Below are 12,347 nucleotides of genomic sequence, written 5' to 3'. Positions count from 1 at the left end.
GAGAGAGAGAGAGAGAGAGAGAGGGAGGGAGGGAGGGAGGGAGGGAGGGAGGGAGAGAGAAATGAAATGTTATATTAACGTCTTCAAAAGGCCATAGTGACCTATGAGACCAGAAAGTTACAAGGTGGTGGATCTGATACAAAGTCAGAGTAACAAAATAACCTAATCAACAGTACAAAACAAAGATATATATTATGGGATTCTAGATAGTTCGATGTGAGCTAAGCCGAAAAACTAAGCAAAAATGGGCGGCTAGTTGGGATAGTTGAATCACAAAAGATCTAGCATCGGTCATTGGCGGATCTCATCAATTTCCTCCATGGTTAGTAGTCTGACCGGGCGTCGTGCATGCCTGGCCAACGTGCTCTGAATCTTTTGACGTAGCCTCCGTCGATGCTGTGTAGTCCTGCGCAGTCGTGGGTGCCTGGATTTCCCCAGTTCAAAGTCAATCAATGTGCCTCTGGTGTGAGACGGGGGGGAGCTCTGCTGTGGGAGTGGCTCTTTCGGCTGTCCCGTGTCTGCTGTGAAGAAGTCTGTAATCTGTCTTTGAGACTGGTTAGCCTCGCCATTCATCAGGTTCTCTCTTTGTCTGCGCAGCTCGAGCAAGAACAAACCTAGGCATCTTTGATCTTTGTATCTCATTACTCTTGAGAGTGGTCCAAAACCCCCTCTGAACAAGCAATGGAAGCGGCCTCGTATCTCGTAGTAGACGGGGCAGCGGCATGTATAATGCAGCTCTGTCTCAGGTTCCATGTCACACAAGGGGCATTTCCTGGCCTCTGCTGGTACTCCACTATATCTCCCGGTTTCAATCCGCAGCTGGTGAGACGATGTGCGTAACTGACCAATAGCACACCGTATCCCATGAGACAGGTGGGTATTCATGTATCTGGGTCTCATCACAAAACCATCTTCCGTAAGCTGGAGAAGGTGGTCTCTGTAGAAAGCCATCTTCGTGCCCAGTTCTTGTGCTGGTTGTATCCATGTCCTCCTGGTGTCTAGCTGGGTCAGGTCTTGGCAGATGAGCTTGGTGATCTCCGATTGTGTGAGAATGAGAGATAGTGCGTCCAATGAGTATTGGAATGGTGGCAGCCTATCTATGCTGAACCCATGCGCCTGAAACCATGATGTCATCTCCCCATACCAGCATGTTGTATCTCCTTGTATGGCTAACTGTCGGGAGGACTCAAGTGCAATGCGAGCGTATCTGTCTTTGGGAAGTTCCCATGTGCGGTTTATGAAGGAGACTGATCTGGTGAGCGCCTCTACCACTAGTGGGGGGGCCGCCAGCTCTACTCGGATAATGGCCCGTGGAACTGATGCCTTGGCTCTAATGAGCTGCGAGATCATAGAGACGAGCGGCTTCTCCATGTTCCCCCATCCGTCTGTGCGACCCGGCCTCCCGTGGTGATCCGATGAAGGTCCCCATATCTCAGCCCCATAGAGCAATGCTGAGGCCACCAAGGTGTCAAAGAGCCAGAGCTTCGTCCGGGGTTCCTGAAACTGAACTTGTGAACACATCCTCTCCAATCTACCCAATGCTGCGTGGGCTCTAGTCAGGGCTCTAGTCACGTATGTGAATGTAGGTGCCGATCTCCTGATCCATTGTGGGGTGGTATTAAACACCATAACCTTGGTTTTACCAAAGTTGACAGACAAACCACTTTCGTGGGCAAACATATGCAAAGCATCCAATTGGCGTTGCATTCCCTCTGGGGATTCGGAGATCAACACAATATCGTCCGCATATAACAAAAGTGGAATCCATGTCCCTGCCAACTGTGCACCTTTATCCCCGTCCCTGTCAATGTAGTCAGAAACCTCATCCACATACATACCGAAAAGAGTAGGAGAGAGCGGGCAACCCTACTTCACCCCAATAGTGGAGTGAACCGGTATTGAGAGTCCCTCCGGGGTGCGTACATGCCCTACTACTGATCTGTATAATGCCATGATCCCCCAAATGAGCTCTGTGGGTACTCCCATTTCCTGTAATCTGCGCATCAGTCTAGCTCTGGGTACCGTGTCGAAAGCTTTGCGGAAGTCCACAAAGCTACAATAGATCCGTCTCCCATGAGATCTGCCTTCCTCGATGATGGCCCTGAGTGTTAGGATATGGTCAAGAGTAGAGAAGCCTCTCGTGAATCCTGCCTGCCCAGTTGCACGCATTCCTTCCCTCTCTGCCCATCTACTCCAGAGTTACCGGGGAACACCCCCTAGCCCCCGTTCCGGCGTTCCGGGGGGCAGTTCCCTTCCCGAACGTTCCGAAACGTCCCGGAACGTCTGATGTTCCGGGTGGCCAATGCAAACCGGAACGGCCGTTCCGGAACGCCCCAGAAATGTTCCGGAATGCCCCTAGAACGGCTAACGGCTACAAACAAATTTGGCAAAAATTGAAAAAATTGAAGTAAATGTTTGGGCTTCTTTTTGAAGTGTGCAAGGCCTCAAGGACTCATAAAATGCACCCCCCTCCCCCTTTCTCTCCACAAGCTAATCCTCAAGGCTCAAGCTCTCTCCCTCTCACACTCTCAAGATCTCTTCCTCTCAAGACTCACTCTCTCAAGGCTCAAGGCTTCAAGCCTTCAAGCTCTCTTCCTCTCTCTCCCACTCTCTCAAATCTCTACCTCTCCCTCTCACTCTCTCGAGTCTCTCCCTCTCTCTCTCTCTCTCTCTCTCTCTCTCTCTCTCTCTCTCTCTCTCTCTCTCTCTCATCATCTAGTCATAGCAAGGTTGAATGGTCTTCAAAACGAGTTTTTTGTGAGTATTAGAGTCAAAGCACTCTAATACTCCTTGTATTTGAACACAAGGAGCTAAAAAATGCACTATTTGGGTGTTTTTTATACCTCCCGTTCCGCGTCGTTCCCCCGTTCCGCGGGGATCTCGTCGCCGTTCCCGTTCCGCGTTCCGGGTAACTATGATCTACTCAGCTGTTGCTCAAGAATGGATGCATACAACCGTGCCAGTGTGTGCCCGATCATAATAGTGCGATAATTCCCAGGCTCCATGGGGTCTCCTGATTTGAAGATAGGTAGGATCGTAGATAGGCTCCAAGTGTCCGGTAAGCCCTCACACATGGCACGGTTAAACATAACTGCTAGAAGCTCTGCTAGTAAGTCTTTGGCATGCATGAAATGCTCAGCTACTAGGCCCTCATGATCATATGCTCTCCCAGTCTTCATCCTGTCAATAGCTTTCTTCACCATCTCACCGGTGAAAAAGACACATGTATGTGGGCATGGGTCGGGGGGGTTGGGGAGGGGCGGCTGTTCAGGTACTGTGTACAGAGATGATGCGTACTGACCCCAGGTCTCTGTGGAGGAAATAGCAGGGGGGGGGGGGGGGGGGGGGGGGGGGGACTGCTCATGAAAGAGCCGCCACGCCTCACGCGAGTCTTGACTCATGAATAGCTGATAGAGATCCTCCTCGAGTCGGGCCAAAAAAGCCCTCTTCTTCCGTCGCACCAAGCGTCGAAAGTCCATGTGTGACTGTCTGTGAGTGACGTCCCCCAGCAGCACCTCCCTCTGAAGTCTGGCTCTAGTCTGTCGGCACTCCTCATCGTACCAGCTGTTCTGAGGCCTGCTCCCAGATCGGCGGCTCTGCTCAGGCTGGGTGTGTGGGTATGCTTCTGTTGTTGCCTCATGTAATGTCTGTGTCAATATAGTAGTTAGCTCCTCTAGAGGTCGCCCCGGGTCCTCAGTGCATAGGCGTTTGTATATTCCGTCCATGTATACAGAGTCCGTCTCCCTTGTGAATGTGTAGCGAGTAGGGGCTGCTACTCGTGGCCTGTGTGCTACAATGAATTGGGAAGAGATAGTCATTGACACCAGAGCATGATCCATTGCCACCTCGACCGGTCTGGGCCCAACTGTGAGATCCTGGATACTAGAGATGAGATTCGGTTGTGCCATAACATAGTCCACCGTGCTGGCTTCATGTCTGTGTGGGAAGCATGTGAAACCTCCCGCAGTAGGGAATCTCTGTAGGCCGTTCAAGATGGCCAATCCATGTGCAGTGCCCATGTCTATCAGGTGTCGCCCATACTCGGTATATTCCATATCGTGTGATAGTCTGGAAAGGCCGGTATCTGCCACATCTATCTCTCTTAGCATCTCCTCTGAAGTAACATAGAACACTACCTGGTGATGGGCAATCCTAGCATTGAAGTCCCCGAGGATGATAATGTCACCGTCCCTAGAGAACTCCCATATGTCATCATCCAAAATAGAGAAAGTGGATTGTCCCCTAGGTGGTGCATAAACTGATGTACTCGGGGGAAAGTAACAAATAGCTAGATAGAGGTATCTGCCTGTCTCTGCTTTCAGTCTCACCCACATGTACCTGGCCTGCTCGTCCGTGCGGGCTACATGTATCAATGGCTGCAGATCCTCTCTAAATCACACTGCCACTCCTCCCGAGCCCCGCCCTCTGTGCTCTGAGTGTGTCTCTTGTCTGTAGGCTATCTCCCACCTATATCCACTGATGTGAGGCATGGATTGCCCCGGGGCCTGGTGTGTCTCAGAGTAGAAGATGTTGTCTCTTCCAGTAAATCTATCCTCAAAAGCACCCACATCAAGACGCATAGATCCATTGCAATTCCTGGCAGCTACTTTGAGTGTGGTCCCATAAGTCTCGCACCGTCATGTGGAGCGTCGCTCCAGTATTACTACTTTTCCGTCTCGGTAGAAAGCGATCTTGCCTTTCCCCCTTGCCGCTCTAATCTCCGGCATTACTTCCTGCGTATGGGCGATCTGCGAGAGGGTGAGATCATCCCCGAGAAAGATGCCAGTCTCCTTAAGAGTTGGTCTTTTCTTCAAGAAAGACTTCTTTGCTTCCATGGAGGGAAAACGGAGGATGAGTGCTCTTTCTTTTGAGGTTTCTCCACTGCCTCCATTTTTCTTTATGTTGCCCACCCTCCATGCCCTTGTGTGTGTCGGCTCATGAATCCCCATCAGGGCTTTGAGTTCTTTTACTTCTTCGTCCACATTGCCTTTGTCTTTAAGACCGCAAATTCTCACATGTAAAGCGCGCACCCTTCTCCTCTGCTCCTCCTCTAGTGTCTGGTTAATGATGTTGTTGGGTGTGGACGTGGGCGTTATCTCCTTGTCTTTCCCTTTCTTGGCCACCTTGATCCATTTCTCGGCTTCGTCCGCCTTCTGTTGGGTTTTGGTAAGAACATCCACCCAAGAAGTCGTCATTTCTTTGTGCTGTTCTTCTCCCTCTTTGATGGCCCGTACTTGTTCCTTGATCGTGTTGATTTCTTCAATTACTGAGGGTTGCAGTTCGCCCTCTTCCAGTGTGTTTCTTGATCGGGCTTCGACGAGTTCTTTCTTGAGTGACGCGATCTCTTCCTCTTGGGTCAGCACTCGGTCTTCCAACGTGCTTATCTTGCTCTCTTGGATCAGCACACATCCTTCGAGAATGTTTATTGTGCCCCAGAGATTGCGGTTCAACTTGGTGATGGTCTCCGTCATTTCCTCTTTGCATTTTCGAATGGCATCCTCTAGGGGGTCTGCTCTATCGTTTGTCTTCCTCATGCTTGATCGCTGTCCGCAAGGGGGGGGTGTGTAGATGCACGTATGCACCCACACTAGCAGCGGTGTCGGCGAGTGGTAGAGCTGAGGCGGTATGGCCCGGGGGTGAAAACGTTAGTTACAAGAGAGAGAGAGAGAGAGAGAGAGAGGGGGGGGGGGGGGGTAATGGGTATGGTAGATATACAGCCGGGGGGTGAAAATGGTAGTTACGAGAGAGAGAGAGAGGTGGGGGGGGGAATAAGTATGAGTGGGGGGAAGGGGGGCGCCAAAAAAAACGAGAAAAAAAAGGAAAAAAAAAAAAAAAAAGAAAAAGAAAAGAGACGTCCTACGCGTGAAAGAAAAAAAGGGAGGTGCGGGGGGGGGGGGGGGGGGGGGGGGGGGGGGGGGTAGGGTACATGCTACGCGTAGGAAAGGGGGGGGAAGACATTCTACGCGTAGAGGTTGGGGGGCTAGGGCAGCGCGCGAGCAGGGCAGCACAGCGGGGGTGCAGGACGAGGGGCGTGCGGGGCAGAGGTGGGGGTGCAAGGCGGCGGGCGCGAGGGCAGAGGCGGGGGGGGGGGGGGGGGGGGGGGCACAATCCAGGCAGCAGCGCGTTCGAGCAGCGAGCAGCACAGAGAGAGGCTCAGCAGCGCGCGAGGCTGCAGTCGGGCACAGTGGCGCGCGGGCAGGGGCAGGGGCAGGTGCGGGGGGCAGCGAGCAGGGCGAGGGGGCGCGAGGGAGCAGGGCGGGGGGCAGAGAGAGAGAGAGAGAGAGAGAGAGAGAGAGAGAGAGAGAGAGAGAGAGATGGCTGAGGTGAGTCTCAGCCTTGACTCCTTTCAAAGGATGCAAGAGAAATAGCTAGAGTGCTTGGATCGAGGCTTAGCTTGACCGAGGGAGAGATAACATGATCAGAGGCGGGATAGCCACTCCATTGGCGATTTGATTCATGATATATAGACAAGGTTTCTGGAGGAACGTAGTATTCTTGACAACATCTTCACTTTTTAGGAGGCAGCCCATATGTGGAATGAGGAGCTCATGATTTGCTACTTGACTTTGAGAAACCATACGATCGTATGAATTGGAGCTTTCTTAAGGGTGACATGTTGAGCATGGGTTTCTGTGAGGCAATAATGAGAGGAGTTGAACTCTATACTCCTATACTGTACAGCTCACAGCCAGGTTTTGATTCTGGGACAAGAACCAATATTTACATTGACCAAATTTGTTAGGCTGGCTGCCCGCTTATCGTTCCTTTTCTTTGCAGAGGCTTTGAGGCTTTAGCAGCTATCTCACCATTCAAGACATTGGACTGAGAGGGTTACAAATGCCTTTGTGGGAGGAGCTGTGGGATGCGGAGTTTGCTGATGACACTGCATTGTATTTGGATGACTAAGAAGCCGGCCAGCAAGTTCTTGAGACCTTTTGCATAGCTTTGGGGGCGCTGATCAACTGGTGCAAGACAATTGCTTTTTGGATTGGCTTAATATCCACCCGAGACTGGTGAGGGCCTCAGATGGATTTCCCCTAGGTCAGCAGTGGGCTTGATTTGACACCAAAGCAGTCCCCTACTCTTGAGCATGCCGAGGAGCTTGTACAGTGGAACTCAGGTCTCCTATCCTTGGCAGGGGTCATTGTGGTGGCAAACCAGGTGTTTTTTGCTACGATGTGGTACATTACCTCCTGCTAGATCTTTTTGAGTTCCTGCATAAACCAGATTCAACGGCTTATCACGAACTTTCTCTGGTCTGGCAGAGAAAGACAGCCTTTAGGCACCAAAGTTGCTTGGTTGGTCGTCATGCTACCCACCGCGAAGGGGGGGCTCATTGATCCAGCCTCACAGTGTAGAGCCTTGCTAGAGAAGCTCATTGTTCGAGGGCTCCTTTCATGTGCAGGGCCTTGGAAGGAGCTCTTCCTTGCCTGGATTGAGGCTTGATTTCCCTTAGGAGGTGGGCCCGTGGTGCCCAGAAGCTTGTTGGGCCTCCACAGAGGTGCGAAGAGCTGGGCTGAGTTGTCGCCGGGAGCATAGATTCACCTCAAGTCTGCCCAAGGCGTGGGAGACATTGCACACATGCCTGAGTCAGAGTAGACTGGCTTGCTCGGGGGAGTGGCTTCGACAGCCTTTGATCTTGAGCCCTTTGCTTCGCACAAAGCATGAGCACAGGTGTTGCGCACATGCTTGAGCCAGAGTAGGCTGGCTTGCTTGGAGGAACAGCTTCGACAAGCTTTCATTCTGAGCCCTTTAATCCACACAGAGCATGGAGATATGCTGGGTAACTCGGCCGCATGCCGCTTTTGGGGCCCCTATGGTAGAGCATGAGCGCAAGTTTTGCGCACATGCTGGAGTCACTTGGAGGAGCGGCTTCGACACCTTTGATCTTGAGCCCTTCACTCCGCATAGAGCATGGACAATGTTGGGTTCTCGGCCTCATGTAGCTTGGGGGACCATGGCAATGAGACTGGCTCAACAACCTGTTATCTTTAGCCCTTTACTCCGCACAGAGCATGGACATATGTTGGGTTCTCGGCCTCATGTAGCTCAGGGGACCATGGCAACGAGACTGGCTCAGAGTTTTGGAAAGTGGATGCAGTTTTGTAGCTTGCCTGAGGATGTGCAGACGAACCAACTGAACCCCTGTGGGGGGCCGGGGCATTTGACTATGCGGCAGGATATCGGGATGGTGCTTTGGCAGGTTGGCATGTGCCTCTTGAGTTTCAAGCCCCAGTGTGGATATGTGTTTTTATGCATTTGGAGATTTTGATTGCAGTCACAGCCGCGGCCCGCACTGAGGAGGGGAAGTGCTTTTTCTTCAAGGCGCAAGCAGAGGGTGAGTTGTAACTTGTCCCTCGTCCAGTGCGAGGCAGTTGTGGTCTCCGAGTGCACTTTTCAGAAGATTAGAGTACTTGCCTACACATGGACGCCAGTTGTTCCTTGACCCAGACCTCCTGGAGGCAGTTAATGAGGACCAGCAATTATGGACTTATGGAGCTACTCCGTTAGATCAGCTGCAGTAGGACCCTGGAGAGTCGTTTTAATGAGATTCCTTTGCCTCTCCTTCCCACCCTAGGATCCCCTTTTTTTCAGTACGCATCTCGGCTAAGGACACATATCTTGATATCCAGGCGGCATACTCCTCCAGCAACAGCAGAGCATTGGCAGCGGCAGGGGATCACAGATGAGTTCTTGACAAATTCTGGACTCGACTTTGGGTGGACACCAAGCTCAACGGATTACTGTTTTCCAGGTTGGTCGCACATATGAGGGACTGTAGTGGGGGCTGACTCGCACGTGGTGGACAGACACCCCTTGGTATGCCCCAACTGCAGACATCCTCTAGAGACTGAGTAGCACTACCTTTGGGATTGCCCTGAGGCCCATACGTCCTTGTATTCAATACCTAACGAATTTTTCGTATTGGTAATGATTGCCCATATTGCACAACGAGTTATCGTACCTATCCACCTTGGTTGAGAACAAAGTTGGCTGTGCAGGATGCCCTGTTCTTGGACAAAACAGGTGGAGGTTACTACAGTACACCAGAAGGGGATTCATCTATACTCTTTCGCATGAAGGAAGATTATGATGGAGCAGAGCCTTCTCCCAATTCAGTTTCAGCAATCAATCTAGTTCGTCTCTCTCTGCTTGCGCATGGTGATCAGTCGAAATACTTCCACAATACTGCAGAGCACTTGCTGGTAAGCTTATTCGTGAAATGGAAATACACAAAAATGTGTGAATGTCGTGCATAAAATGCAATGGACACCAGTGAAAATGTTTTCCATGCTAATTGTCTCTTCATTTTGGGGAATGGTTGTCGTGCAGGCTGTTTTTGAGTCGAGAATAAAGGAGCTGCCAGTGGCTGTTCCTCTTATGTGCTGTGCAGCTGATTTGTTGGGTGTCCCAAGCAAGCGTCAAATTGTGATTGCTGGGCAGAAGCAGTCACCTGAGTTTCAAGAGCTTCTTAATGCAAGTCATGGGTTATATGACCCTTATAAAATTGTAAGTCTGTGCTCTTTTCATGCTTTTCCAAGTGCTTAGCAGATTCCCCCGGAACCAAAACATGCACGAGAGTCACCCTAATAAAATTGTAAGTCTGTGCTCTCTTCATGCTTTTCCATTTGCTTAGCAGCTTCCCCCTGCTTCAAAACATGCACGAGAGTCTACACGTGCGAACACATACAGGCACATACAGGGTAGATCCCTTATACCTTAGCTTCCAATCCTTGCCAATGTTGTACATACCCTGCAATAAGTGCAGTCTAAGAGACAACATCCCTGACAGGCAGCTCGTCACGAACTGGTTGTGCTTTCAAATGTACACCACGCTCGGCGTACATATGATTAAAAGGTTTGTGAAGTATGACAACATTTTCCAACAGCTCTGTCGGTGGCTAACAGTCTCATCATGATTTCGTTTAGCCATGTATTTCTTCACTCACTTGAGCAGGGGAAAATGGCCTGTATTTTGCTTCATTCAATGTGTTTTTTGATGTATTAGCGCCTACCTTGATGGTAAGGGAGAGAAGCCATCTTCATTGCCAAGCTCTTGATTGCAATCTCTTTTTTTTTTGGTCACACAGGTCATTCCCATCGATCCTAGTGACACGGAGGATCAAGAGTTTTGGCATAAGTTTAACCCAGCAGTTCTTGCAATGGCGCAGAACACACCAACTGGCAAGGTAGCGGCATATGTCTGTCAAAATTTTACCTGCCATGCACCTGTAGATAATCTCTCCAAACTTGTTGAGCTTCTGGAAAGGCCCCCAGGTCCAAAAATATCAAGTTTCAAGCTTGACAGTCGAGTGAAGGCGTAAGATAGGATGGTCACTATTTGAATGATCTCTTGTACATAAAAGTGATACAGTTAATGTCACTTGTGTAAATCCTCTGTTTCCATCCTTTGTTGTCATCTTGTAGGCCTTGTGTTTGTAATGTTGTATAATTGCTTGAAAGGCAAAAACAAATAGCAGTAGAAAAGAAAAGAGGATCAATGCTATTTCGTCCACATCTATGCTTTGTCAGCTCCCTTCATCTTGATAAGTGTGGTAGTTGCATCCATTTATTTCAAAGATTACATACGATGCAACATCAACAAGCACAAGGATTACTCAAAATGTTTTACTTCCCATGGCTCAGGCAACGGTTAGTCACCCTATGCCATTATGCAAGGCTTGAATGATTTCTTCCAATGGCTCAGGTACGTCTTACTCACGTTAGGACATTTTACAACTTGAATCCTGAACCTTCTCAGATTTGTTGTGTTTCTTGAAGAATGCCCACTTTCCGTGGCTGAGGCGACATTTTGTCATGTGACAACATTACACAAGGCTTAATTCCTAAACCTTGGTAGTAACAACACGTCTAACTTAGGCAGTCTCTTGCATTCATGGTAGTTCTTGGCCTCCCTTGGCTCTTTGGGACTTGAATCCTCCATTGTGTAGCAATGTGAGAGCCAACGTTTGCTACATAAAGGTTAATCCACCGATAGACAATTGACCCTTGAATTATGTCAAATTCAAATTTGTCATAGAGAATAACCTTTATTCTTGTGCAAAATCCATTGATAAATGATACATTCAAGTCTTTCAAGTACCTTCCATTGTTTTTTGATTTTAAGTGGAAACACATCAATTCTCTTTGTATCACATATTTTGCCACACCCCAATTTCTGTGTTCCTTACACTAAAAAATGTTTGCAAGAGTACCGTCTGATATACATTTTGAGCCACATCAGAAGATCAAAATTCCAGAAGCTACCACAAGGGTGATGCAATTTTAATCAAAACTGTAAAAGCTGATGTCTGGTTGCTAACAATCAAACAGTTTATGCTTCAAACTGTCATAGCAAAGACGAATTTGAAACATGAGATGTACCGAAAGGGGACTTACAGCGGAATCAAATTTTTTTTTGTTTTACATGACCACAAAAGCTCAACAAATTTTATTAAAGAGGAGCTTTTGACAAAAAAGGCTAAGGGGCCTTGAATAAAGCACACGTGCATTTTGTATGCTCTTGTAAAAGCTTCTCTTTCTTGAACACTACGGCTATGTGAACGTAAGCCACTTTTGTGTAAATTCTTGTTCTCACGAACCATAGAAAACCTCACCAAAACCTTTCAAGGTGCTGTGCTCAAGGCGTGTAAGGAGTTGATAAAAAGATATATTAAAATGTTCATCTATGTGATAGGACCTCAATGATATCATATGATTCATGGTTCCATGAAAAATAAGCAATCTTAGAGCCAATTTTCTGGAGTGGAGTACCAAGCCCAAACACAAACCTAGTGTATGGTTTTAAATTAAAGAAAACTGGAGCATTCTAACCTTTTCTTACAATAGTATTTTTTAATATATAGTTCTCGATGCTTTTATGGATTTTAGAAAACGTATCAAGTTTGTCATAAAAGAACCTTTTGATACACTTGTGACCCTAGTATTTAGAAAAGTGAGGTTTTAGCACATTTTCAAGTAGCCGAGATCGCAAAATCATGGCTAGATTTTGATCTTGCCTTGAAGAAAATCATCAAAAAAATTTCCAAGTTTTGGTGTAAATATTGGAAAATGCTTCCAATATTAGCTCGTACACAAGATTGTTTTAAGCGTGCTCTTCATACTATGTTAGAAATAATTTTTGCTAATAATCATTGGTAGACCAAAACTTGTTGCCCCGTATAGTATGGATAATCGCACATCTCACATCAAGTTGCCTTGGAGGATGTTTCCCAACCCGAAGACATCCACAATTTTATGCAAGTCTTGCAAACCAAGTATTTAGATAATAATCCTTGGTAGATCAAAACTTATTGCCTCGTATAGTATGGACAATCGTACATGTC

At 48.4% G+C, this 12,347-nt stretch overlaps 2 protein-coding genes across 4 annotated transcripts in view; both read left to right on the top strand.

Moving 5' to 3' along the window:
* The window catches only part of LOC147430184 (catalytics), a 143,653-nt gene extending 133,137 nt beyond the window's left edge, over window positions 1–10,516 (top strand). For all 3 annotated transcript variants that reach the window (XM_086494685.1, XM_086494686.1, XM_086494687.1), the window contains 3 exons: window positions 9,003–9,206; window positions 9,334–9,510; window positions 10,092–10,516. In XM_086494685.1, coding sequence (XP_086350811.1) covers window positions 9,003–9,206; window positions 9,334–9,510; window positions 10,092–10,325 — 615 coding nt within the window. In that variant the 3' untranslated portion in view covers window positions 10,326–10,516. The remainder of the gene's footprint in view (window positions 1–9,002; window positions 9,207–9,333; window positions 9,511–10,091) is intronic.
* On the top strand, window positions 6,295–8,994 carry LOC147430185 (uncharacterized). The gene is made up of 2 exons (XM_086494688.1): window positions 6,295–8,203; window positions 8,279–8,994. The coding sequence occupies exons 1-2, from the start codon at window positions 7,769–7,771 to the stop codon at window positions 8,444–8,446; spliced, it is 603 nt and encodes a 200-aa protein (XP_086350814.1). The 5' UTR covers window positions 6,295–7,768; the 3' UTR covers window positions 8,447–8,994.
* Window positions 10,517–12,347: the final 1,831 nt, after the last annotated feature.

Source organism: Adiantum capillus-veneris, chromosome 22, assembly GCF_014529385.1.
Source record: "Adiantum capillus-veneris isolate H3 chromosome 22, ASM1452938v2, whole genome shotgun sequence".
Taxonomy (NCBI): domain Eukaryota; kingdom Viridiplantae; phylum Streptophyta; class Polypodiopsida; order Polypodiales; family Pteridaceae; genus Adiantum; species Adiantum capillus-veneris.
This window is presented reverse-complemented; position numbering and strand designations above follow the sequence as displayed.

What these genes read in the sequence shown, in the direction of transcription:
- LOC147430185 (XM_086494688.1), top strand. Translation starts at nt 7,769, where the DNA reads ATGGAGATATGCTGGGTAACTCGGCCGCATGCCGCTTTTGGGGCCCCT. An exon ending in TCGGGATGGTGCTTTGGCAG is followed by an intron (nt 8,204 to 8,278) that starts GTTGGCATGTGC and finishes TTTTGATTGCAG; the next exon opens with TCACAGCCGCGGCCCGCACT.